Source organism: Hibiscus syriacus, unplaced genomic scaffold, assembly GCF_006381635.1.
Source record: "Hibiscus syriacus cultivar Baekdansim isolate YM2019G1 unplaced genomic scaffold, ASM638163v2 tig00110814_pilon, whole genome shotgun sequence".
Taxonomy (NCBI): Eukaryota; Viridiplantae; Streptophyta; class Magnoliopsida; order Malvales; family Malvaceae; genus Hibiscus; species Hibiscus syriacus.
Genome location: NW_024062872.1, coordinates 1,032,702 through 1,056,895, shown reverse-complemented (window position 1 = coordinate 1,056,895; position 24,194 = coordinate 1,032,702). Strand labels below are relative to the sequence as shown.

The window sequence follows — 24,194 nt, the reverse complement described above, 5'->3', positions numbered from 1 at the left end:
TGTTGTTGTTACAAAGAACCGATTTTATCATTGTTTTAAATTCTAATCTAATCGGCTCAATAAACTCCAAACCGTCTTGCACTGATAAATTAATTATGTGTGCAACGCAACGGGTATGAAAAAACGCACCGTCTAAAATCGGTGAAAGTAATATTTTCAATCTTGGAACCGCGTTTGTATTATTCGATGCATTATCAAAGGATATAGAAAAAACTTTATTTTCTAATTTATAAAGACAAATTACCCTTGAAGACACTAGTTTTTTACATTTGGTTTTATTATTATATTTATTATTTTTATTTTTATTTTTATTACTATTATTATTATTATTATTATTATTATTAATATTATTATTATTATTATTATTAATATTATTATTTTATTACATATACAACCCAAGGCCCAACTCTGGCCTGATTACAACCAGGCCCGATCAGAAATGGCCCAAGTAGAACCCTAAACCCAACTAGGGTATATGTTATCACTCCCAGCCGCCATTGATCACCACCGTTGGATCTATCCTTGATCCAACGGTCCTCAGATGCTCCATCAAGAAACCCTAGGGTTATCATAACCCTAGGGACCACGCGACGCCGCCCCTGAAGCCAACCAAACCCACCGACTGTCTTCTGCCAGGTGCCTCGTCCAGACGCCGTCTCCACTGCCAGATGGTCCAACCAGTTGCTGCCGACGCTGCTGCTTCCACGACGCCGGCCTCGTCGAGCTTTCCAGAAGCCAGATGCCTCACCAAATCAGTGCTCTATGGTGAGTCACCGCCATAGCTTGGTGACTCACCAAGGATGCTACCCATGGGACCGGTCCGATGAGAGCCTCATCGAGGCTATAAAGCCTTGGCTCACCTGCAACAAAAAAAAGAGGGGACGGTAACGAAAAACATAGACAGAAACAGAAAAGACGGCTAGCAGTAGCCAAAAAAGAGAGATACAGAGAGCAACCACAACAACCAGTCGAGAAAAAAAGAAAGAAGAGCTTACCTCGCTGGTGAATCCCAAACGTCGCCGGAGTACCGAAAAACCAAAGGTAGTTTTTTAGATCTACGTAAATCCGGGACCTTTTAAGGGAAACAGAGGGCGGAAACAGTTTTAGGTAGTGTCGATCTATCCTTTGAAGGTTTTTTTTATTTTCCGGCCACCGGAGATGGTGGCCGGCGGCGGTAGTCGATGCCGGATACAGACCGGCCGCCTTCTGATTTCCCTCCGATGAGAGAAAATAAGAGAGAGTTGAGAGAGCTTCTAAGCTCTCTCAGTTAAAGAGAGAAGAGAGAAAGGAAGAAATGAGAGAGCTAGCCCTATGGGCCAGCCGTTTCGGGTATAAATACCCCTTCCCAAACGACGACGTTTTAGGATGGGTATATCTGTAATTTCGTTCATGGCCAAATCCTTTCCGCAGCCATCCTAGTTTGTAATCCTTACATTTTAGTCACTAAAGCAAATTTTAGATCCTTTTAAATCGGTATTCAAATTTTATATATATGTATTTTAGTCCTTAACCGTAATTATAAATATTTTAGGTAAATTACTGATTTAATCCTTTAATTTTAATAATTAATTTTTTAATCCCGAATGCATGTTTTTAATTTATTTTAATTTTATATATGAATTTTATATAATTTTAGTTTAGTCACTAAATTAATAAATAAGGAGAATAGCATGTTTAGTCACTTAAATTTTAAATAATTAATAATTAATTAGGTATTTAATTTTATAACGTTATAATTTAGTCACTAATTTTAATTGTAAGTTTTTATTATTTTTTATATTTAGTTTAATTTTATTATTTACTCATTATTTATTTATATTTTAATTTTATATGTTTAAATTATTATTTCATAATTATTTATTATTGTTATCTTAGTCATGTAATATATACTTATGTTCTTTTAAATAATAATGCTTATTTATTTCAATATCAAAGAAAAGGGCAGTCTTAATACAACTGGATGTCCTATTCTGTTATTTTAAATAATTAAACATTATAAAAATTATAATTTAGTTTTATTTAATTATTACATTTTTAATATTTATTTTTATTTATTAATATCGAAGAAAAGAGCTGTCTTAAGGCACCTAGAAGTCATGTTCTGATATTTCTAAATAAATAAATATTTTATTTATATTTGAATAGATTTTCTTAAAAATTATAGCAATAAATTTGAAATAACAGAATTATAAATTAAATATATTTGAATTCTTAAATTCTATTATTAGAGACAATTTATAATTAAAAAGTACCAATTTTGGGCGTTGTAGGGATGTTAATCCTTCCCTAAACGTAACCGATCACGAATCCCTTTTTATTATTAAAAAAATGAATTTTTGGTTAAAACGCATATCAGTTTATCTTTTAATCGATGTTTTCTTAAAAACTCTTTTAAAAGATGATTTTTAGGTATTCGACCTACCTGACCCAAAAGGCCGATGGCGACTCCCAAAATATTTTTTTAAAAAATCAAAATCATTAATTTATTCACATCACTTTTCCCGCCAAGTAAAAATTTCGCGCCCGGACGAAAACCGGTTACGACAGCTTGGCGACTCCGCTGGGGACTGTCAAACTTTAAAATCAATTATAAATTGTCTCTATTAATTAAAAATTAAAAATTTATATATTTTTTTAATTCTTTCTTTTCAAATTTTTTATATATACTTATTATTTTTATAGTATTTATATATTTATTTTATTTTATTTGCAAGTATTTTCATTATTTATTTTTCTGTCAGAGGTTTGAACATTTCTCCTCACACACAACACTTGCATTGCATAACATAATCTCTATAAATGAGATTTATCCCTTTTAAGTGGGAGTGAAAGCGACGTCTTCGTGAGAATTTCTCCGTGTCAGACTTAGCAAGTAGCTTTCGGGGTTCATATGCTCTATGTCTTCGTGAGAATTTATTCTCCGTGTCAGGCATAGGGAAATGTATCTCCTCGAATTGAACTCGATCCACTTAAGTTTGTAATGGACTAGGATTGAGGGTTTGACAGCCTAAGGGGGCATCAACAAGGACAGTTCGAGTACCTTTACCCTTAGAACCAAAACCCTGCATATAATGAATCCTAGAAATTCTCCTGCTCTAAGACAGTACTGAACCTCTGTCTGTAAGTGTACACAAAGGAGAAATAAGCTTTAGCTTTTAATTTATTATTTTCCTCTGTGAATAAATGAAGGTGAACTAGAAATCATGCGGTTAGGTTAAATTTTCCAAACAAAGCATGGAACTAGAAAGCATGAGGTTAAGATTTATACCTTGATAGATATTTTTTTTCCATTAGTTGGTACTAACTATTCTATTTTTTCTTATTTTTTTCATGCATGTTAAATTGCTCTAAACTTGTTTATATTGATTTCTTTTGTTTGCATTGCACGATCATGGCATAATCAAAAGGTGTTGACTTGAAAGACTGTTCATCAAATTGGAAAGAAATCGTAAATGGACAAAATTTTTATGATCAAACAAAATATGACGCGGCCAAGGAATCGCATCCCGAGGGAACTCCGAGGATAGAAGAGAGCTATGCACCTAGAGATCATGTGTCCATTAAGGAGCAAGAGGAGATACGAGAAATAAGAGAGCAAATGTCCAAGATGATGAATAGAATATCTGTTTTGGCCAAAAGAGAAGAGATTCCTACACAGAAAGAGAGAGAGCTCAATGAACTTAACCCTGCAATGTCAGATACGCAAGGGACTTCGGATCTTAACCAACTTGAGAAATTACAGACAGTCATCATTCGTATTCACAAATCGTCTGGAGATATCAAAGAAATGGTGACCACTGTAAAAGAAAAGAAGAAATCATGTAACCTAAAATCATCAAAGTTTAGTCTGCTCCCGGCATCTAAAACTCAGGTTCAATCCAAGACAAAAGGGTTCTCATGTTGATGCTATACCTATATCATATAAAGAGTTGTATGAAAAATTACTTGAAGCACGAGAAGTAGCTCCATATTACATAAAACCATTCCAACCTCCGTATCCAAATTGGTATGACATCAACATTCATTGTGAATATATCATGCCGGAGCTCAAGGACATACCATCGAGAATTGTCTTGCCTTCAAACGTCGAGTCCAAAGTCTTTTGGATCATGGAACCTTACAATTTATGGTAAATGATCGACCTAGTTTGGTAACCGAAGGTCCTGCTAGATTAATACCAAAAGTCTTCAAAGGTAAAAGTATCAGTAGGGGCGCCCAGAGAGAAGAAGATTTGCTGATGTTTGAGGCTCAAATACGTCATTTGAAGATTGAAAATGATAAATTGAGCACCAAAATGGAAACCATACATAAGGATTTCCAGAAGGTCAGTCAAGCCTTTCAAAATACTGGCCTAGGAAGTACCCCAGAAGAGTGGATCACAGGGGTCACCAAGCTGAAAAAGAACTGCAGCATATATGAAGATCTTGTTCAAGAACTTCTTGGACATAAAGGTTCTCTTACAAGGGAAAATGAGCAACTCCGAGAAGTGACACAGAAGATGAAAGAGAATGTCATGAAAGAAGTTGCAGTCCAGACAAGCAATATGTCCCTTAAGTTGATAGACTAATTTGGCTTTGGAGAAGTTAGGAATGAAATATATCCCTATATGTAAAGTTTTGTTTGATGTACCGAAACTTTTACGTTCAATGAAATCTGTTCTAAGATGATCACTCTTGAGTAACACCTTTTCATACATGCATTTGCATTTTTGTATTTTCATTTTGCATTTGTTGTTTGCTTTTGTATTATTTTATTTTTACATTTACATCTTTACATTTGCATATTTGTATAGTTACATTTATAGTTTCAAACTAATACATACGTTAAAACATTCATTCATTAAAATAAGGATTTCAACTGAAGTGATCTTGGTTCTCCCTTGTAGAAGAAGAACGCTTTGCACAACACAAGAAAAATGTCTAAAGAAACTGAGGATAGGCTAGCCAAATTTGAGATAGAGCAGAAAGAAATACAAGAGGAATTAAGGAGCAAGTTGGCACAAATTGAAGCTAATATCACAAATTCTCATATCGATCTACTAAACAATATGAAAGAAATGATTGAGAAGCACCAGACCGCTGGAAAGAGTCTTGTTGAAAACCCCATAAATTCTTTGGGGTTTACCCTGTTCATATTCCTGAGTTCACCTCTGTACCCCAGGAAATTCAATCACCGATTTACTTCGCTGTTAAGAACTCACCATATCAAGCTGGAGCATCGTTCCCCACTGATTGTCCTACTACTTCTGAGTTGAAGCCTGATGAATTTTGTATTAGTAATGAGGTCCTTGACCTAAATAAATCAGTTGAGAAGGAAAAATTCACTCAACGACTGGAAAATATAGAAGAGGTGATAAAATCTATAGAGATAGTTGAGTCATCTTATGGGTTTGATGCCAAAGAACTAAGTTTGGTCCCTGGCCTGGTTATTCCACCAAAGTTCAAGGTTCCAGATTTTGAGAAGTATAATGGGACCACATGCCCTTCATATCATATCACTATGTATTGTCGTCGTATGACTGGCTATGTAGAGAATGAAAAGTTGTTGATCCACTGTTTCAAAAACAGTTTATCTAGGTCTGCATCCAGATGGTATAATCAGCTAAAACGTACTCAAATACGTTCTTGGAGGGATTTAGCTCAAGCTTTTTTGGGTCAATACAAGCACATGACTGATATGGCCCCTGATCGAACAATGTTGCAAAGCATGAATATGAAGTGCAATGAAAGCTTTCGACAATATTCACAATGATGGAAAGACATTGCTTCTCAAGTACATCCACCATTGACTGAAAAAGAGTTCACTACTTTGTTCATCAGCACATTAAAATTTCCTTATGTTAATGACATGATAGGGGTTGTCCCTAATAATTTCTCTGACATCATCATAAGTGGAGAAATCATCGAAATGGCTATCAAGAATGGCAAGATACTCTGACAATACTAAAGTCAAGAAAGAAGCTGGGGTTAATACAGTGAGGTCTTTTTCAGTTAAACATGGTGCCAAACCTTATAGAGTGATCAAGAAGAAAAAGAATGTGTAGGGATTTCAATTTCCTCCCTTCCACTGTTCGAGTGAAAAATTGCATCCAAAAATACTCTCAGCCATATCAATTACTCCACAACTTGATCAATCACAGTGGCCTCCAAATGAGAATTGGACCTATAAGGAAGTTCCTTGGATAATTCAGCTAAGGTTCCTGGTAACCTTAAGGGAAATTTCCAAGACCCTTTAGAGCAAGCAATTCAAAAATGCAAGATAAAAGAAGGGGTTAAGGTTCAATGTTCAGAAACCGTTGTTGCAACAGAAACTAATGTAACCAAATCCTACGAATATCGGGCACAAGAAAATGGGAAAAGAAATCAAAAGGCTCTCATGGATGTAATTCGAGATTGGCCTATAGGTCTAAGAAAAAATGAGGCAGATATAACCCAGAAGACATCTCAGATACATGTATCAGATTTTCCGAAAACCAGTAAGGCAAAGGACAACTTAAGAAATCTGGTTAATATTACCCCAGTTATAGCTGAAATGAGTATTCAGAACCCCCTCGATAACATGAAAGCATTCATTCGTTCAGAACGATCAAAGAAAGTGATAGCCTCGCGAGAGAGAAAAACTCTGAAGGTGTTTCAAGAATCTATCTCAGACCTGTACCCTCATTTGGTTAAAGGTCAATACATTACACCAAGATTGGTGAAGGTGTCCCCAAAGCCTTATGCCCATTGCTATGATCAAAATAGCTTCTGTAATTTTCACTTGGGAGTATCTGGACATTCAACAGGGAATTGTTGGTCATTGTTAAAAGAAATAGAGACACTCGTCGACAAGGGAGTCTTGACACAAGAAATGATCAAGAAATGGGGGGGCAAATAAGGATAAAAATCATGGGCCAAGTACACACCCAACAATAGAGGAGTAATGATGCATAAACAAGTGAAAGTGTTATCTACCACTGTAGTACTTTCTATTTTCAGCATCTTGTTTGAATATGTTTTTTGTTCCTTACTCCGCCTTTTGTGCAATAAATAAATATGTGTTTCTTTTATGGTTATGAGCAAGGATTCAAATTTTAATCTTGAGATTATTGAGTATCAAGTATTAATATTCTTTTAATTTTTCAAGAGTTATAGATCTATTGGCAAGTGGTAAAATTATATCTTCAATATCCCATCCAATGCCAATTACTCGACCCTTACCAAAACCAAATCTTGACACTACATTTATCTGAGGCTCTGAAGAAATGTCTCTACCTGTTTTTGAGACACCAACTCTAGATGTTTACCTTATCGGATAGAGTTGATTGATGATATTACGTTCCACCATATACATGACTTTAAGAGTCACACATTTATCCTTCCAAACACAAAACCATCATAAACCAAAAGACCTCAAAAGAACCAAACTTTCAATTATCCGTGAATTTTACTGCAAGAAGAGACGAGATGAGGCATCATAGACCAACTTATCGAATATAATTTCCAGTGATTGGGACATACTCAAAGAAGAAGGAAAAAGTGATTGATTGAAATAAATATATCATGCATTAATTACATTTTTTCATGTAAATAAAGTTAATCTTGAATATTCATCCCCTGTGGATACCTCTTTTACAAAGGTTTCTGTGTATGAGATGAACGACATTGTTTCATTTATCCTTTAATATATATATATATATATCCTTTATTGTCCCCATTTGAGCCTGAATGATTTTTCTTCTAATTCAACCCTAACCAAGGATCACCCTCCACATTGGGGGGGTAAAGTGAAAGATATTTGCCCACAAGAATAAAGATTGTCAATACAGTTTTATTACAAAGACAAGTTTCCATGAAGTCAAGAAAGTTTTGAACTACAAGGTATGTCAAATACAGAGTGCTTGAAGATCAATCCAATCAAGAATAATGGAAAATCTCCAAAATACAAAAGGAAAAGGAGGTGATCAAAACAATTAAAGTATTATACTCATCCAGCAAAGAAAGAAGAAGGAAAAAAGGAAAAAAGAAAAAAAGAAAAAAGGAAAAAAAACAAAAAGGAAAAAAAAAGGAAAATTGAATCAAGATGGTTGACTTATTGAGCCTCAAGTTACAAGGTTGATCAAGTACAAACAAGAAGAGCAAGAAATGCTGAAGATATGAGAAAATGGAAATGAATCCAAAATTTGGCAGTCTAGAGGGATCCAGATGATGGAAAAATCCCCAACAAAGCAGATCCAAGATTAAGCAAGGCAAGATTGATGGCATCAGAATGAATTGATCCTTGGTTTGATTACCCTTAAACACTTATTTGGGCCTTTTTATCCCTTTCTTTCGTAACCATAAGCCATGGCCTACGTTACGTACCTGAAAAGTCCATTTTAATCATACATGGATTTTTAAGTAAAAGAGAATATCTTTAGAATTCATTTCTCCTCTCAAGATTGATTTTTATTTGCAAAAATTGGTTTTTAAAATCTTTAATGCATGATATGAAAAATGATAAAAGGGGGGTTCAAGATGTAAATTTTTAAATAACATCTTAGAACCAAAGGAGGATTCGAGTTGAAAACCTAAAAAGGTGGCTCGAATATTGAATGGTGCAATAACGACATAAGAGACGATCTTAACCTCTTAATGAAGCACCACACATCCCAAAGATGTTCCTGAGAGTCAGACACAAGAAGTATCTCTACCAGATGAGCATAACAACAAGAAGTATCTCTACAAGATGACCATAACAATCATTTCTTCAAGTTAACCCAAAGAGACATATATGCTGGACTAACCTGAGAGACATACTTTACCAAAATCAACCTACACCTCAAATCAATCAATAATTTTGACACTTGCCATAGGACTATGATTTTTGAATGATTTAAAAGTGTAGTTGATTTATTTGATATTCATTAAATTCATTGTTTATGATTTGATTGTGAACTACTTTGCAAAATTCTTTCATTCTTCGATAAAGAAAGGAAAAAAAACATTTTCAAACAGGACAGTCTCAAATAAAGAAGGTCCTTGAAGCAATTGTTGCTTATTCTACCTCTGAAAAGAATGAACGAGGCCAAAATAATGAAGCACTTCACATTTTTGAAGGCAAGTGGTCCAAGAAGCCAGAAAGTCTGGAGATTTGAACTTGTGACACTCTCCTATGACATTATTAGTAGCTCATCAAGAAAGATTATCGTTTATCTCATGCTGAGGGCGATAAGCATCACCAGACAGATTATTTTCCCCAACCATCAATTCATATTCTCTAGAAGATTACATCATAGAGCTATGAACAAGTCACTACATGCACTCTGGTTATACCGTGATGCTGGATCAAGTCTTGATACATTATTGCTACTTCTTCTATGCCGATCATTTTCTTTGTCAAGATGATATCCATTATGTCCTTCAGAAGATTTCTGAATTTGAATTTGAGGACTTATGGCACAGAATAAGACATTGGAACATAATCTACCCTTATAGGCCTTTTATATAGGGTAACATTGGTTACAGGATTCCAAAAGTTGAAGATGACCAGTTTTACTGTCAACTAAACTGTTCCATGATTCGAAGAGAGTGGGATATATTGGAGCAGCAGAAAGAGACAGTTGTCGTAGCAGTCATTGCAAGAAAATGCACCAACAAAAATCTTCTAGTTCATCATGATGATGTTTATTTCTTCCAGTAAGGTTGTTACGCTGGATGCCACTGACAACAAGGTCGAATTCGACAAATCTACTCATCAATTGCTCCAACCGATCATCATTCAGTTCTTGCACATATGTTTTCAAAAGTATGCCAAGACAGTAAAAGGTAACTTCTGCATCATTGATCCCAGAGAAAAGAGACAGGACATTGATACCACCATGGAACATGTCTCTATACAGATCCTCATGTATGGTTTTTAGGGAAACCTAGAAGCATTTCCACCTCATCAGGTTCAAGTGGAACAATTTTATTCCTTCCAACCCATACCAGATTCCATTTTCAGCACTCATCAAGAACATACTTCTGGACACTCGAAGGTGGCTCATCGTCATAAGCTTCAAGAGCCTTACAGATCCTTTCTGTCAATTTGGCACTTCCTGTACATGTTTATAAACAGTTCAACTTTGTTCTTGGATCCCAAGAAGGCCATCATTTCTTTGTCAATGGAAAAATATCATGTATAGTGCGTGGAGAAAACAAGATAAGAGGAAATATGTTCTCAATTGGCAGATTATGAATATAGCCTATTTTCAGTATAACAGCATGAAAATGCTTCGAATCTACAAATTCTGGCTCTACATCGAATAAGTACTGTGATATCCCAGTCCAAACATTAACTGGAGCAAGTGCCACGTTCTCGTAGTAGAAATAAGGAGACCCAATAGCATCTTCTGGAAGTGTTCTTTGAGTTATCTGATCTGATTTGGTATGAACCCCAAAACCAATCATTGGATTTGAAAGATGAATTTGCTCGTAGTAGAAATAAGGAGACACAATAGCATCTTCTGAAAGTGTTCTTTGAGTTATCTGATCTGGTTCGATAGGAACCCCAGAACCAATCATTGGAATTGAAAGATGAACTGCATGATCGTCTTCATTAAGAAGCTTCTTTTCAAGCTTCCTCTGCTTCTTCCTTTTCAAAAATCATAGCCCAAGTTTCACCTTTCCTTATAATTGGGGTCATTGTATAATGAATTCCTACCTTCTACTGGAAGAAGTGTGTCAGCAACCATAGCCATTTGATCAGCACATATAAAATCTGTCAACTCTGCAATTGATGAATCTGGACCACATCTCTCCATGGCTATTGAAGCCTCAGCCTCTGTGAATCCCATTTTTGTCAAGTATAACAGTTTACTCTCCTCATTAGAATCAGAATTCAGTATTTCCTTAATATCAGAAGAACTATCAATATCTGTGAAATCATCCTGAAATATTACTTCATAATCAGATGAGTTGTTATCAGAATCAACATGTTGTATGGGTGCAGATTTTTCAAAAGCCTGTACCACTGTATATGTAGTCTTGTTGTTGCATCAGATTACTGTTCACATAAATTGGTTTCTCGCCCACAGAAAAGTATATTCCAGAAATAGCCTTCACTGAAAATAAGGTTCACTATGTCAGCCTGGAATGAATTACCAAGCAATTTATACTACTCTGTCTGACTAGACCCCTCCAGATACAGAAAATGGTCACCTCATTCAAAAGACACATATCTCATACGTTTCTGTCAGAATGATTGAGTACTTCTTAAATTTGTGACAACATGAAGAGAATTTCTCAAGTTACTTGACAATACTACTGTTTAGTGACGCCAGAATGAGAGTATTCAAGATAAACAAATTTGGGGCACAAATAAAGCTACAAGTACCTATAACAGTTCATTGTCAAAATTGGACCTCGTGGGGATCATGACATTTCAGTCAAACAGACATTGAGAGTAAATCAGACAAATCTAGAGGAACATCTCGAGGGCCCATTTCAATCAGAAATAGAATATTGGGGCATTTTGAAGGCTCACAACAATATGAATATTTGGGCATTCTTAGAGGCTCATCTCAACAAGAAGTAATGTTGAGCACACTTTTAACATCTGTATCAGCAAATGTTGGGGCATTTTAAAGGTTCCTTCAGACAGATCCATGTGGGTCATGCTGAAAGCCCATTTCAATCAGAATTAGGACTGTTGATGCATTTTTGAACGATCGTATCAGCAAATGCTGGGGCATGCTGAAGGCCCACATCATCATGTGTTAAAAATCATTGACTTGAGCAGATATTTCCAATGAGACAGAAAAATATGAAGAATGAAAATGGTGAAACAATAACAGTCAATCTGACTACACATAATTGCTTCGTTCATCAGGCAGTTGCATTAGGGTCCTGTTGTTGAACAAATATTTATTCAGCAAGTATGGTTTCAAATACCCAATCTTCTTAAACATGTGTCACATGACAGTGTGTTCTTTGTTAAGCTACATCACGATTGCATGAATAAAGATGGTCCCCTTTTAGACCATTCGATCCAAGGATCAATTCCTCGAGACCTCGAAATCTGAATTTGGCCTTTTGTGTGTCGGTGATAATTGAAAATATTTCTTTGAGATTCCTGTCAGTTAGTTTCAACCATACTGTTGAGGTTACGAAGCTGTTTTTCACATCAGTTTTGTTTACTTGATGACATTGAAGAGAGAAGCTCATGTATATTGCTCTTTCCCGATGTTACTGGGGTTATCATTGCCAGCTAGACTGAACCGATTTTTCATCTATTTGGTTTATCATGTGCGTTTCATCCCCAGCATCAAGAATTCTATGGATATCTTTCCATACATGGCTCTTATAGTGGGCGTGTTTCTAATTCCTACAACGCTCATTACAGAAGAAAACGTGATCAATATCACACTTACCCTTGCCTGAGACAATATCAAGATCAATTGGTATCTCTTATTCAATTCATCACTAGCATATCTTGAGAATTTGATCAACTTTTTGGTCACACCAGCATCTCATTTGTATTCCTATTAAGTTTTGTTCTCAAGTGGTCTTGTGACGTCATTCAAAATCTTTGAACACTAGGCAAAGAGCTTCAATGATTGAGAACATCTGAGCAGAAACCACAGGAAAAGATGAATGTGTTGTCAAATATTTTACGAACATCTGAGCAGAAGCCACAGGAAAGGATGAATGCGCTGTCAAATGTTTTACAAACCTGCTATTCTGATGCTGAACCAATGTTACGATCATATGGTTTCCATTTATTGATCCAAGATGAAGTCTGTCTTCTTCAACCCTAAGATTAGAAGTGAGATATTAATGAAGATTTCTTTCCACAGAAGGGAAGCAGAAATTTTAACAACAAGAAACTAGTGGAGCCAACTATGGTTGAACGACATGTTGTTGTTAAGTATCTCGATATGATATGGTCCAAGTTGTCATATTCGAGATTGGATTAGATGTGGAGACATGAAAAGAATTAGGATAAATCCTCCTTGTGATATGTTTCAAGAGTCAAATCAGAATAGACTCTACTCTCCTAATTAATCCCTGCTGATTCAGGCATATCTACATCTACACTCTTCAAAGATGATAGATTCCCTTTTTAAAGATGACAGATTCTCTTTTCAAAGATAAAGCTTTATCGGATTTCTGCACAACTCCAAGTAAAGAAAGTTGGTTTTATCCAAGACAAAATGGGGCATCAAGGTCATAGTTCTGACTACGACAAGAGTTCCACAAATGAAACAATTCTTCTGAGACTTTCATGAAGCAAAGAAGACATAAAGATACAAGTTGATCAAATGGTTATTCAGAAATGCAAGCTTGATAGCATAAGTTGCTACACTGATATCCAGAGGTGACCCTGGCAATAAATGATGAAGTTGAGGAAAACCGAGTTCACCATTTTGAAGTCAAATGAAGATTGCATCAACATTCATGCATCATATTTAGACATTTGCAAAAATAGGAGCATTTTCATTCATTTTATCCATGTTGAATATTTGACAGGAATTTCAAAGATTTTAGCAAAGTTCAAATCCATCATTCAATGGATCAACATTTCTGGAAAAATTCATAATGAGAAGAACTCATCTAAAGAAGGAAGAAGAAGTTCATAATGAGAAGAACTTGTTCAACTTTTCGCTTGAATTCATCATTCAATGGATCAGCATTACCAGGTCGAGTTCATAATGAGAAGAACTCATCTGAAGAAGGAAGAAGAGTTCATAATGAGAAGAACTTGTTCAACTTTTCGCTTGAATTCATCATTCGATGGATCAGCATTACCAGGTCGAGTTCATAATGAGAAGAACTCATCTGAAGAAGGAAGAAGAAGTTCATAATGAGAAGAACTTGTTCAACTTTTCGCTTGAATTCATCATTCGATGGATCAGCATTACCAGGTCGAGTTCATAATGAGAAGAACTCATCTGAAGAAGGAAGAAGAAGTTCATAATGAGAAGAACTTGTTCAATTTTTCACTTGAATTCATCATTCGATGGATCAGCATTACCAGGTCGAGATCATAATGAGAAGAACTCATCTGAAGAAGGAAGAAGAAGTTCATAATGAGAAAAACTTGTTCAACTTTTCGCTTGAATTCATCATTCGATGGATCAGCATTACCAGGTCGAGTTCATAATGAGAAGAACTCATCTGAAGAAGGAAGAAGAAGTTCATAATGAGAAGAACTTGTTCAACTTTTCACTTAAATTCATCATTCGATGGATCAGCATTACCATTTCGAGTTCATAATGAGAAGAACTCATTTGAAGAAGGAAGAAGAAGTTCATAATGAGAAGAATTTGTTCAACTTTTCGCTTGAATTTATCATTCGATGGATCAGCATTGCCAGGGCGAGTTCATAATGAGAAGAACTCATCTGAAGAAAGAAGAAGAAGTTTATAATGAGAAGAACTTGTTCAACTTTTTGCTCGAATTCATCACTCGATGGATCAACTTTTCCAGAGAGAGTTCATAATGAGAAGAACTCATTTGAAGAAGGAAGAAGAAGTTCATAATGAGAAGAACTTGTTCAATCTTTTGCATGATTCTATCACAGAAGTAGATAGATCAGTATCAATATTTCCAGATTACATCACAGAAGGAGATGAATTGTCATCCCCAGTGAAAGAGTTCATAAAGAGAAGAACTTGTTAACTTTTTGCTAAATTACATTACAAAAGGAGACAAATTATCATCCCCAGTGGAAAAGTTCATAATGAGAAGAACTAATCCCAAAGAAGATTTTGTTCAACATTACCATCATAATCAAATGAAGTCAAATGAAAAAAAACTTATTGTCTTTTCGTCTTTGCCCTATTCTTGTTAACACAAGAATGAGCAAAGAAGGGCAGCTGAAGACACTAGTTTTTTACATTTGGTTTTTTATTATTATATTTATTATTTTATTTTTATTACTATTATTATTATTTTTATTATTAATATTATTATTTTATTACATATACAACCCAAGGCCCAACTCTGGCCCGATTACAACCAGGACCGATCAGAAATGGCCCAAGCAGAACCCTAAACCCAACTAGGGTTTATGTTATCACTCCCAGTCGCCATTGATCACCACCGTTGGATCTGTCCTTGATCCAACGGTCCCCAGATGCTCCATCAAGAAACCCTAGGGTTATCATAACCCTAGGAACCACGCGGTGCCGCCCCTGAAGCCAACCAAACCCACCGACTATCTTCTGCCAGGTGCCTCGTCCAGATGCCGTCTCCACTGCCAGATGGTCCAACCAGTTGCTGCCGACGCTGCTGCTTCCACGACGCCGGCCTCGTCGAGCTTTCCAGAAGCCAGATGCCTCACCAAATCAGTGCTCTATGGTGAGTCACCGCCATAGCTTGGTGACTCACCAAGGATGCTACCCATGGGACCGGTCCGATGAGAGCCTCATCGAGGCTATAAAGCCTTGGCTCACCTGCAACAAAAAAAAAGAGGGGACGACAACGGAAAACACAGACAGAAACAGAAAAGACGGCGAGCAGTAGCTAAAAAGAGAGATACAGAGAGCAACACAACAACCAGCTGAGAAAAAGAGAAAGAAGAGCTTACCTCGCTGGTGAATCCCAAACGTCGCCGGAGTACCAAAAAACCGAAGGTAGTTTTTTAGATCTACGTAAATTCGGGACCTTTTAAGGGAAACAGAGGGCGGAAACAGTTTTAGCAGTGCCGATCTATCCTTTGATTTCCCTCCGATGAGAGAAAATAAGAGAGAGTTGAGAGAGCTTCTAAGCTCTCTCAGTTAAAGAGAGAAGAGAGAAAGGAAGAAATGAGAGAGCTGGCCCTTCGGGCCAGCCGTTTCGGGTATAAATACCCCTTCTCAAACGACGCCGTTTTGGGAGGGGTATATATGTAATTTTGTTCATGGCCAAACCCTTTCCGCAGCCATCCTAGTTTGTAATCCTTACATTTTAGTCACTAAAGCAAATTTTAGATCCTTTTAAATCGGTATTCAAATTTTATATATATGTATTTTAGTCCTTAACCGTAATTATAAATATTTTAGGTAAATTACTGATTTAATCCTTTAATTTTAATAATTAATTTTTTAATCTCGAATGCATGTTTTTAATTTATTTTAATTTGATATATGAATTTTATATAATTTTAGTTTAGTCACTAAATTAATAAATAAGGAGAATAGTATGTTTAGTCACTCAAATTTTAAATAATTAATAATTAATTAGGTATTTATTTTATTACGTTATAATTTAGTCACTAATTTTAATTGTAAGTTTTTATTATTTTTTATATTTAGTTTTAATTTTATTTATTTTACTCATTATTTATTTATATTTTAATTTTATATGTTTAAATTATTATTTTCATAATTATTTTATTATTGTTATCTTAGTCATGTAAATATATACTTATATTCTTTTAAATAATAATGTTTATTTATTTTCAATATCAAAGAAAATGGCAGTCTTAATACAACTGGATGTTCTATTCTGTTATTTTAAATAATTAAACATTATAAAAATTATAATTTAGTTTTATTTAAATTATTACATTTTTAATATTTATTTTTATTTATTAAATATCGAAGAAAAGAGCTGTCTTAAGGCACCTAGAAGTCATTTTCTGATATTTCTAAATAAATAAATATTTTATTTATATTTGAATAGATTTTCTTAAAAATTATAGCAATAAATTTGAAATAACAGAATTATAAATTAAATATATTTGAATTCTTAAATTCTATTATTAGAGACAATTTATAATTAAAAAGTACCAATTTTGGGCGTTGTAGGGGTGCTAATCCTTCCCTAAACGTAACCGATCACGAATCCCTTTTTATTATTAAAAAGAATGAATTTTTGGTTAAAACATCTTTTAATCGATGTTTTCTTAAAAACTCTTTTAAAAGATGATTTTTAGGTATTCGACCTACTTGACCCAAAAGGCCGATGGCGACTCCCAAAATATTTTTAAAAAAAAATCAAAATCATTAATTTATTCACATCACTTTTCCCGCCAAGTAAAAATTTCGCGCCCGGACGAAAATCGGTTACGACAACCCTTTTTAAAAGTGTAAATAAATTAGCACCGGTATGCGGCACACCGAATAATTCAAACGCGATTGTTCTTTTCATCATTTGCCAATTATCTTGATCTAACCAATGTGCCGTAACGGCTAAAAATAATTTTCGGTATTATGAGGGGAACTCCAAACGTCACATGTAAGTGACACACCATAACGGTGTTCTTGGAATCCTAAAATCATTTTTCCCTCGTCGTACGCGACACTTTTATAGCATCTCATCTAAGGGTAGTACGACTTACTTGAGTATAACGTGGTTTCATTAGTTGTTGAATTGTTGCCGTGAAGTCTTCATCATCAAAGTGGTCGAACAACAATGCTTTTGTAATCACGAACTTTGTAAACGCTTCTCGTAATTTTTCGTTGTCGTAAACAAAACACCACCTTACGGTGTAAGATTCGATTGACTTGGATCCAATCTTGAGCGAAGTGCCTTGCATGATTTTGTCAAATGGTTCTTCAACGTTGTGTTTCCTTCCGGTGCAAGCAACTTTAGACAAAGTTTACAACGCGCCCTCCTCAGCCATTTGACATCTCACATAAATCGTAGTTATCCCAAATATATTTGTTTCGAGTGTGTTCGATCACTCTCACGACTTCAAGGTTTCCCCCGACGAAAGATTCAGCCGTGTTACTCATGATGAACAAAAAATTACAAAAATAAGATTTGAGAGATGTTTAGGTGTTGTGTAATAAGATTTGAAAAAATTGTAATCAACCAAATACATCTCCAACTTATTTATACATGTTTAGGGTGGTAAAATTGTAATTTTTTAAAGAAAAAAATGGTCAAAACGGTCACAAAACCCCTCCAACAACTATATTAACAGCTAGTTTTTTAAACCTATATCGGTTTTGTTTTATAAAAACCGGTTTTTTAACCAGTTTTTTTCAAACCGATTTTTATCTGGTAAAAAACCAATCTAGGTTTTTTTTCAAACCGGGTAAAATAACCGATTAAAAAAATTCGATCTGGTTTAAAAAAAACTGATTTTTTCCAAATCCGATTTCGTATATTATTTTTACATAAAATCGGATATTCAAATTTTTTGTGCAGCTGTCAGTAATATTTTCCAAGGTGCGTATAATTGAGTCAAACGATTGAAGGGTATGCGATGTCACAAATCAAAACGTCGAACTTTCTACTTAATTTCCCATCACATTGATCAACCTGCACGTGGCACATCTCAGCCGTTCCCTGACCCTCCCACTTCTTTAACGAACAATCATATGAGAGACAAAGTGAAAAAAGAAACATTGTAGGATCAAATCGGAAATCTTGGATAATGTACAAGTGAAATATATATTAAAGCCAGACAGAAGCTCAAGTCATTGTTATTATTTGAACGTTCAGGCAACTGGTGGTTCCATACTGATGTTTACCCGTCCTTGTTCGATGCAACACGGCATGCTTCACATTTTTAAGGTAATTTTATGGGGCAATGCCAAAGAACGATGATTACTGGTTTTATGAATCATAATGATAAACTTAATAATTGAAAGTTACATCTTATTATACGTCAACTCAAACCTCAATAAAACGTTTGAGTCGCTCCGTCTACGATTGCTCTGCTATATGCAACACCCGATGATCTTACATCAAATGGGTTAGCCCAGCCTCCTTGCTCGATGCCTGTCGCTCTACCGTTACTGTTCTAACGCTGTCTAACTGAGTCAGTACAAAAATGTTGATGAATTCCCATCCCCCTCAACCACCGACCATGGCAATCCATCTCCGTCCCTAATCTGCATCGAAATCATGATAGGAGGATGAGGCAGCTGTTTCCGATGAAATCCCATATTGGCTGTACCATTCTGGTCCCGTTTCACCGAATAAATAATCTGAGAAGTCTTCACTCCTGGAAGAGTCCTTGGTGCTTGTTGTGCTGCATGAGCTTGCATCAGAGCTGCTGAAAATGGAAGAACTCTCACTCGAGGAATCAGCTGAAGGAATTCTTTGCATGGAAGGATGCTTGTGTTTCCGTTGTGCTATAGATGGATCCAACTTTGAAAATTTAGAGTCGGGTCTAGACTTGGATACGTCATGGCGATAAGGAACAGCTTCCAAATTCCTACCAGTCTTGGAACCATGAGACTCCAGATTTTTTCTAACCAAAGCCGGGGCCATTGGAGAGTGCCTAAAGTTTTGAAGAACTAAAGTTTATTTGTTCTGAAAAAAATAAAATAAAAAATAAAACCAAAGTTTCATCTAACAAAGCTTTCAAAGTCGCATTTTACCTCGCATAGAGTAGCATGTATGCCCCTTCAAGTAAGACCCTCTCCCATGAAACTGGTATTACCTACAAAACACATTGCACGTCAGGTGTATGTATAGTAAGTAGTGTATATAATGATTGCAGACAGAGAGATCTCCATATATATTAATCGGAAAAGAGTATACCGTGCTGTCATCAATCCTGAACCACTCCCCTCGGAAACTCTTCACATAACAAACATAATGTCCTGAGAAGGCAGCATTATTTACATCCAAGTGAACCACCACACCATAGAGATTGTAAATGACAACCTTATCACTTTCTCCACTCATATATGGGGCCAAATCAAGGATCTCAGGAAACTGAACCGACTTATTTAACTTCCCAAAATTTCCAGACTGTAAAAGTACAGATGGTGAAGCAAGAGTTGACATTCAAATAAGAACATGGAAGCACACAAATAGAAACTCGCCATTGTGGAATTACCTGGAACCGCTTTAAAACAATGGTGAGAATATTCGGTGCCTCTAATACCGTCAACTTCTTTCTTGCTTTTACGTAAGATTTGCACCTGATTGAAAAAGGAAAAATTTACCATGAGAAGGTCGAACCGCTATAACTCCTGGATGTTTGCTTTGAACATACAACAATAATTATATGCCAATCCAAGTAAAAATGCTATAGTTGGAACAAATATGCCACAAAAGTACGAGTTATGCAATCACCGTAATAACATCACAGTAAAATAGCCAAAGTCAGAGTTCATTGAGCGATAATACAGATTAAGATCAACTGAGATTTCAAAATTACACGGCTAGAACAAAATCATAACAGCTAAGAAGGCATGGTAATATGAGGAACCTTAACATCAATGATATGGCACACTAAAAAGCAACAAACCTAGTGCAATGATATTTGTTCTCTCCATCCAAAATTTCTGTAGCTGTAAACTGTGCAAGTGCCTCCTTCAAACTTCCAATGTCCCCATCAATCTCAACAGTTAGATCCATCATCCTCTCATACTTCTCAGATTTACCAAGGCACTTCATGCACTTTATCTGACAACCCAATAATGGTAATTCCATAACAAAATAGCAAAAATCACAATTACTTTGTGTCTGTTGAATAAGAATAAATTCAATAAATACGTTGACATAATGGATAATCAAAATTGTGGAAAACCTTAGAATGAAGATAACCTCCAAAAGTCAGGCCAATTAAACTTGTCTCTTCAGCCAGTGGACCTGTAGCCCTTGCTTCTTTGAGGCAAACAGACTGCATTGCATCAACTGCATACCTGTCGTCTCACTGATGTGAAGTCTAATTCACATTTGACTAGGTTAAACCATAGTAGTATACAAAAAGAAAAGGTTTTAATGGTTGGTTCACCTCAAAAATTCATGGGCATCCTCTTCCTTCCCAGGACCAAGATTACTTCCAATTTTTTGTATTTTGGATAATATCCGGATTGGGGACAAAGGGGAATCCCCTTCCTTTGCCTCGAAAATCAAACATTCAAACTCACAGATGAAGCACCACTCCTTTTTTCGACCTACACATCAACAATAAACATCATATTAAAGGAGTGGTATGAATAAAGGACGAGACAATGAAAAAGTAATGTCCAGAAACTTGCATGCTTTAGAGTGGAGTCCTTTGACAAGGTATGAGGTAAGCGGCCGAGTAAAAGCCAAACACTGAAGGACAGCGTTAGCATAACAACTGCAGTAATTTTCAAAGGAAAAGTATAAATTAGCAACTCAAATACACACTTTGTTACATCATAGTAGATGAGAAATAATAATTCATAGTTAATTATTTTGAAGGAAAACAAAGAAATCCATGTCATACGCCAAGTGTATGATTGTACCCATCTTGTAATCTAAAGGTGAAGATATATGCAAAAGTTCCAGCATACCATATTAGCAACAGTAAGAAGTTCCAAAAATGCAAACTACTTGAAACCATTCTCGAGATAACAAATGATTTTTTGCGAACTGAAATAAGTGCAAGTATAAAGGTCACCTGTTCCCAATATTATTAAGGCCAAATGGGCATAGTTCCACTGCATCATAAGTGTATAGTTCCATGAATAGTTCATATGGAAAGATAATCTGCCAAATCACATAAAAAAATTGCTCTAAATTGGAATATGATGTGACAATACTATGATAACATCAACAAAATAACATTGTAATTCGAAAACCACCTTGTAATTGTGTTTTCCATCAGCCTCATTACCAAAACCAAAAAGATGAGATTTAGACTCTTTGGAGGCTTTGAACTGCTGTACAACCTTCCTCAAGGACATTTTCAAGCCATTACTAGAAGTCGGTGGCAAGGTAGGGGCAGCATTAATTTTTGCAGGCAAGCCAGAGTTGGAACTCTGAACAGAATGCCCTCCAGGTGCAGAAGATGAATGATGACAAGAAGTACTACATGAGTAAGTTGTGAAGTGTTTACTTTCACAAAGTTGCAAGACATCTTCTCTATCACCAGTTACAGTTCTAGTCCTTGAAATGCCCAGGGATCTTAAGTTACTAATCTTGGATGCATCAGTACCTAATGATTCAGAAGAAACAGCTCTGGTTGACTTGTTATAGACACCTTTTTTAGGATGGCCACCATCAGGCATGAGATTATTATTCTTAAAAATCTGCCTTCTCATTTCAACTTCTTCATGAGTGGATTTCTTCTTGTTTATTAATTTGCTCCAATTATTAGACTCTGATGAAGGCGAGATAGTTTTTTTCATGTTCTTAGCAGAAGTCCTGCTTTTAGGTATACCAGTGGCAATATCATCAGAATTCTGTCTGCCTAACTTGTCATTATGGCCAGACAGAAGAGTCCTGCTGGGAGAAACATCAAGCAGTGATTCACTACTGGCACCAGATGGACTCAAGCCGGTTAATGACGAGGAACTGGATGGTACTGTTTCTATGGCATCTACATGAGGCTTAACATTACCACCACCATCACAATCTTCTACCACTGATGAGGAATCAGAAGATATATTAAATGCATTGTCCACCTCAGAATCATAGCTGTGAAGTCCAGACTGCTTTTTCGCTGCAAAATCAGGAGGGTGACATTCATCTTTGTGGCCTTGTCTCCAGTGCATTATTTGACAGTTGCCAGAACTATAAGAGGGCAACAAAGAAGTTAATACTAAATGATGAAAATAGCACAGCAAATATACCCGACTATCCAGTGCAATTACTAAAGAGAATTACTAGAAAAAGGCACACATCTATTTTATTTTACAAGTAATCAAAGGGAGAAAAATGACAGACAATGTAATCTTCTTTTCAAGCCACCATGATATATGCCGCCACTCACCTCCCACTCGTAAAAGGGAAGGGTGTGGCACCATGATAGATGACACCCACACAAAGAGAATAGAATGGCACTCTAAAAAAGAGCTATATGTTATAAACAAAATATTTACCACATAACAATACAATACAACAAAACAAGGCTGATACCTTTAATAAGAATGGAAGAAGAAAATTTTATTCCAAAGAGACAAGGGATTCATATAGCCAACCACTAGTTGAATGGTAATTTAATTATGCTAAACTGAAAACGAACTCCAGGCATTATCTTCTACATCTTTAAATTGTATGGCACTCTTTATCATGGAACTTCGTTGTAAAGCTCTACTATGCAAATTTGAGATAAATAATTATGCATATAAGGGCAATGAAGGCTACTATTTATCAGCAAGAATGATGCTAAAAACTCGAACCCAATCGGCAAGCAAAGGTTAAGAAAACAGCATTTCAATAAATGGTCCAGAAGTGGCTGCCGAAAGCGTCAGTCAATGCACATTTCTAAGACGAATCTACATAATGTACATATTCCCACTTCCTCCATAACAGAATCCCAATAAACAATATCAAAAACATAGAATACCACAACAACAATAACGGGGTAATGAATCAAATAAAACATAAAGACCATCCTCTGGGAAAATGTAAACGACTCAGCTTGATCTTTTCACTGAATTTTAGTTACTGTAAGAACCAATTTTATAAGCAAACAAACATACAACCCTAAGGCCTAAACCGTTCAGAACTTCTTGAGAGGCCTAAGTTCTGAACTTCAGTAAAATCAAGTACGATTCACAATTACAATGCTCATTAAAACACAACTAAAATGGGGAAGTCCCAATCAGTTTCTGTCAAATTTCAACACTATAATTTCTTCCCTTCAAAAAAGTAATCCCACCATTCCTCCTGGCCCCTTCAAAGCCGAAATAAGTTTTCATCTTCATCATTCAATTCACATTCAACAGCTGCAATTACTGTCAACAAAAAATTCTCAACAAAAAAAACGGTAGATCCAACTCTTTACCAACCCCCAAAATTACTTTTCTATTTGCACAAATTAGGTCAACATTAAATCTAACTATAAAAGGGGAGAAATGGGACGAACCAGTAACGAACAGATTTGCAACGAGAACAGCGGGTAGTTGTAGGGGCAAAGCAAACAGCACACTGGTACTTGGGATAGTAACCGTACTCAGCGGTGGCTTGAGCTTCCACCACGGCGGATTCATGCGAGACCATTTCGAGCAACCTCGTAAGTTCCTCTTTCCTGGCCGCCGCAGTCCTCAACTTATGGCGGATTACCAAAAAGACACCAAGCAAGGATACCAAAACGACGACGTCAAACCCTACAGATCCAGGAACCAGCATTTCTTATCCTATCGGAGTTGAATTTTAGCCGGCGCCGAGAATGAGTCCTAAGCAGAGAGAAAGAGCTAAGATGAAAGGGCCTTTGTAAAACATAGAAATCTGCGACAGCGGCGACGGTGGGAGCGGCGGTGGTGGAGGTTGGAGGGGTAGAAAGGGTAGTTAAGGGGAAAAGAGGATTTGGGCATCTGGGAAGGATCTGAAGTAGAGGAAGGAAATGTGAGCTTTTTAATTAAATTTTAGGATGTTTTTCTCTTT

General features: G+C 35.9%; 1 protein-coding gene across 1 annotated transcript; it reads right to left on the bottom strand.

Moving 5' to 3' along the window:
• Positions 1-18,507: 18,507 nt before the first annotated feature.
• LOC120141882 (ubiquitin carboxyl-terminal hydrolase 17-like) lies at positions 18,508-24,194 on the bottom strand. Its single transcript, XM_039156646.1, has 11 exons — positions 23,677-24,194; positions 21,449-22,379; positions 21,265-21,353; positions 20,876-20,961; positions 20,629-20,791; positions 20,422-20,536; positions 20,140-20,297; positions 19,726-19,810; positions 19,425-19,637; positions 19,262-19,323; positions 18,508-19,161 (listed from the first exon to the last, which is right to left on the bottom strand). The coding sequence occupies exons 1-11, from the start codon at positions 23,937-23,939 to the stop codon at positions 18,765-18,767; spliced, it is 2,562 nt and encodes an 853-aa protein (XP_039012577.1). The 5' UTR covers positions 23,940-24,194; the 3' UTR covers positions 18,508-18,764.

Bases quoted from the DNA above. Each gene is read 5' to 3' on its own strand.
- LOC120141882 (XM_039156646.1), bottom strand. From the start codon at position 23,939: ATGCTGGTTCCTGGATCTGTAGGGTTTGACGTCGTCGTTTTGGTATCC. The intron at 22,380-23,676 runs GTTCGTCCCATT...GCCCTCTTATAG, and splicing joins TGCAAATCTGTTCGTTACTG to TTCTGGCAACTGTCAAATAA. The intron at 19,638-19,725 runs GTAATTCCACAA...GTACTTTTACAG, and splicing joins TTGTTTTAAAGCGGTTCCAG to TCTGGAAATTTTGGGAAGTT.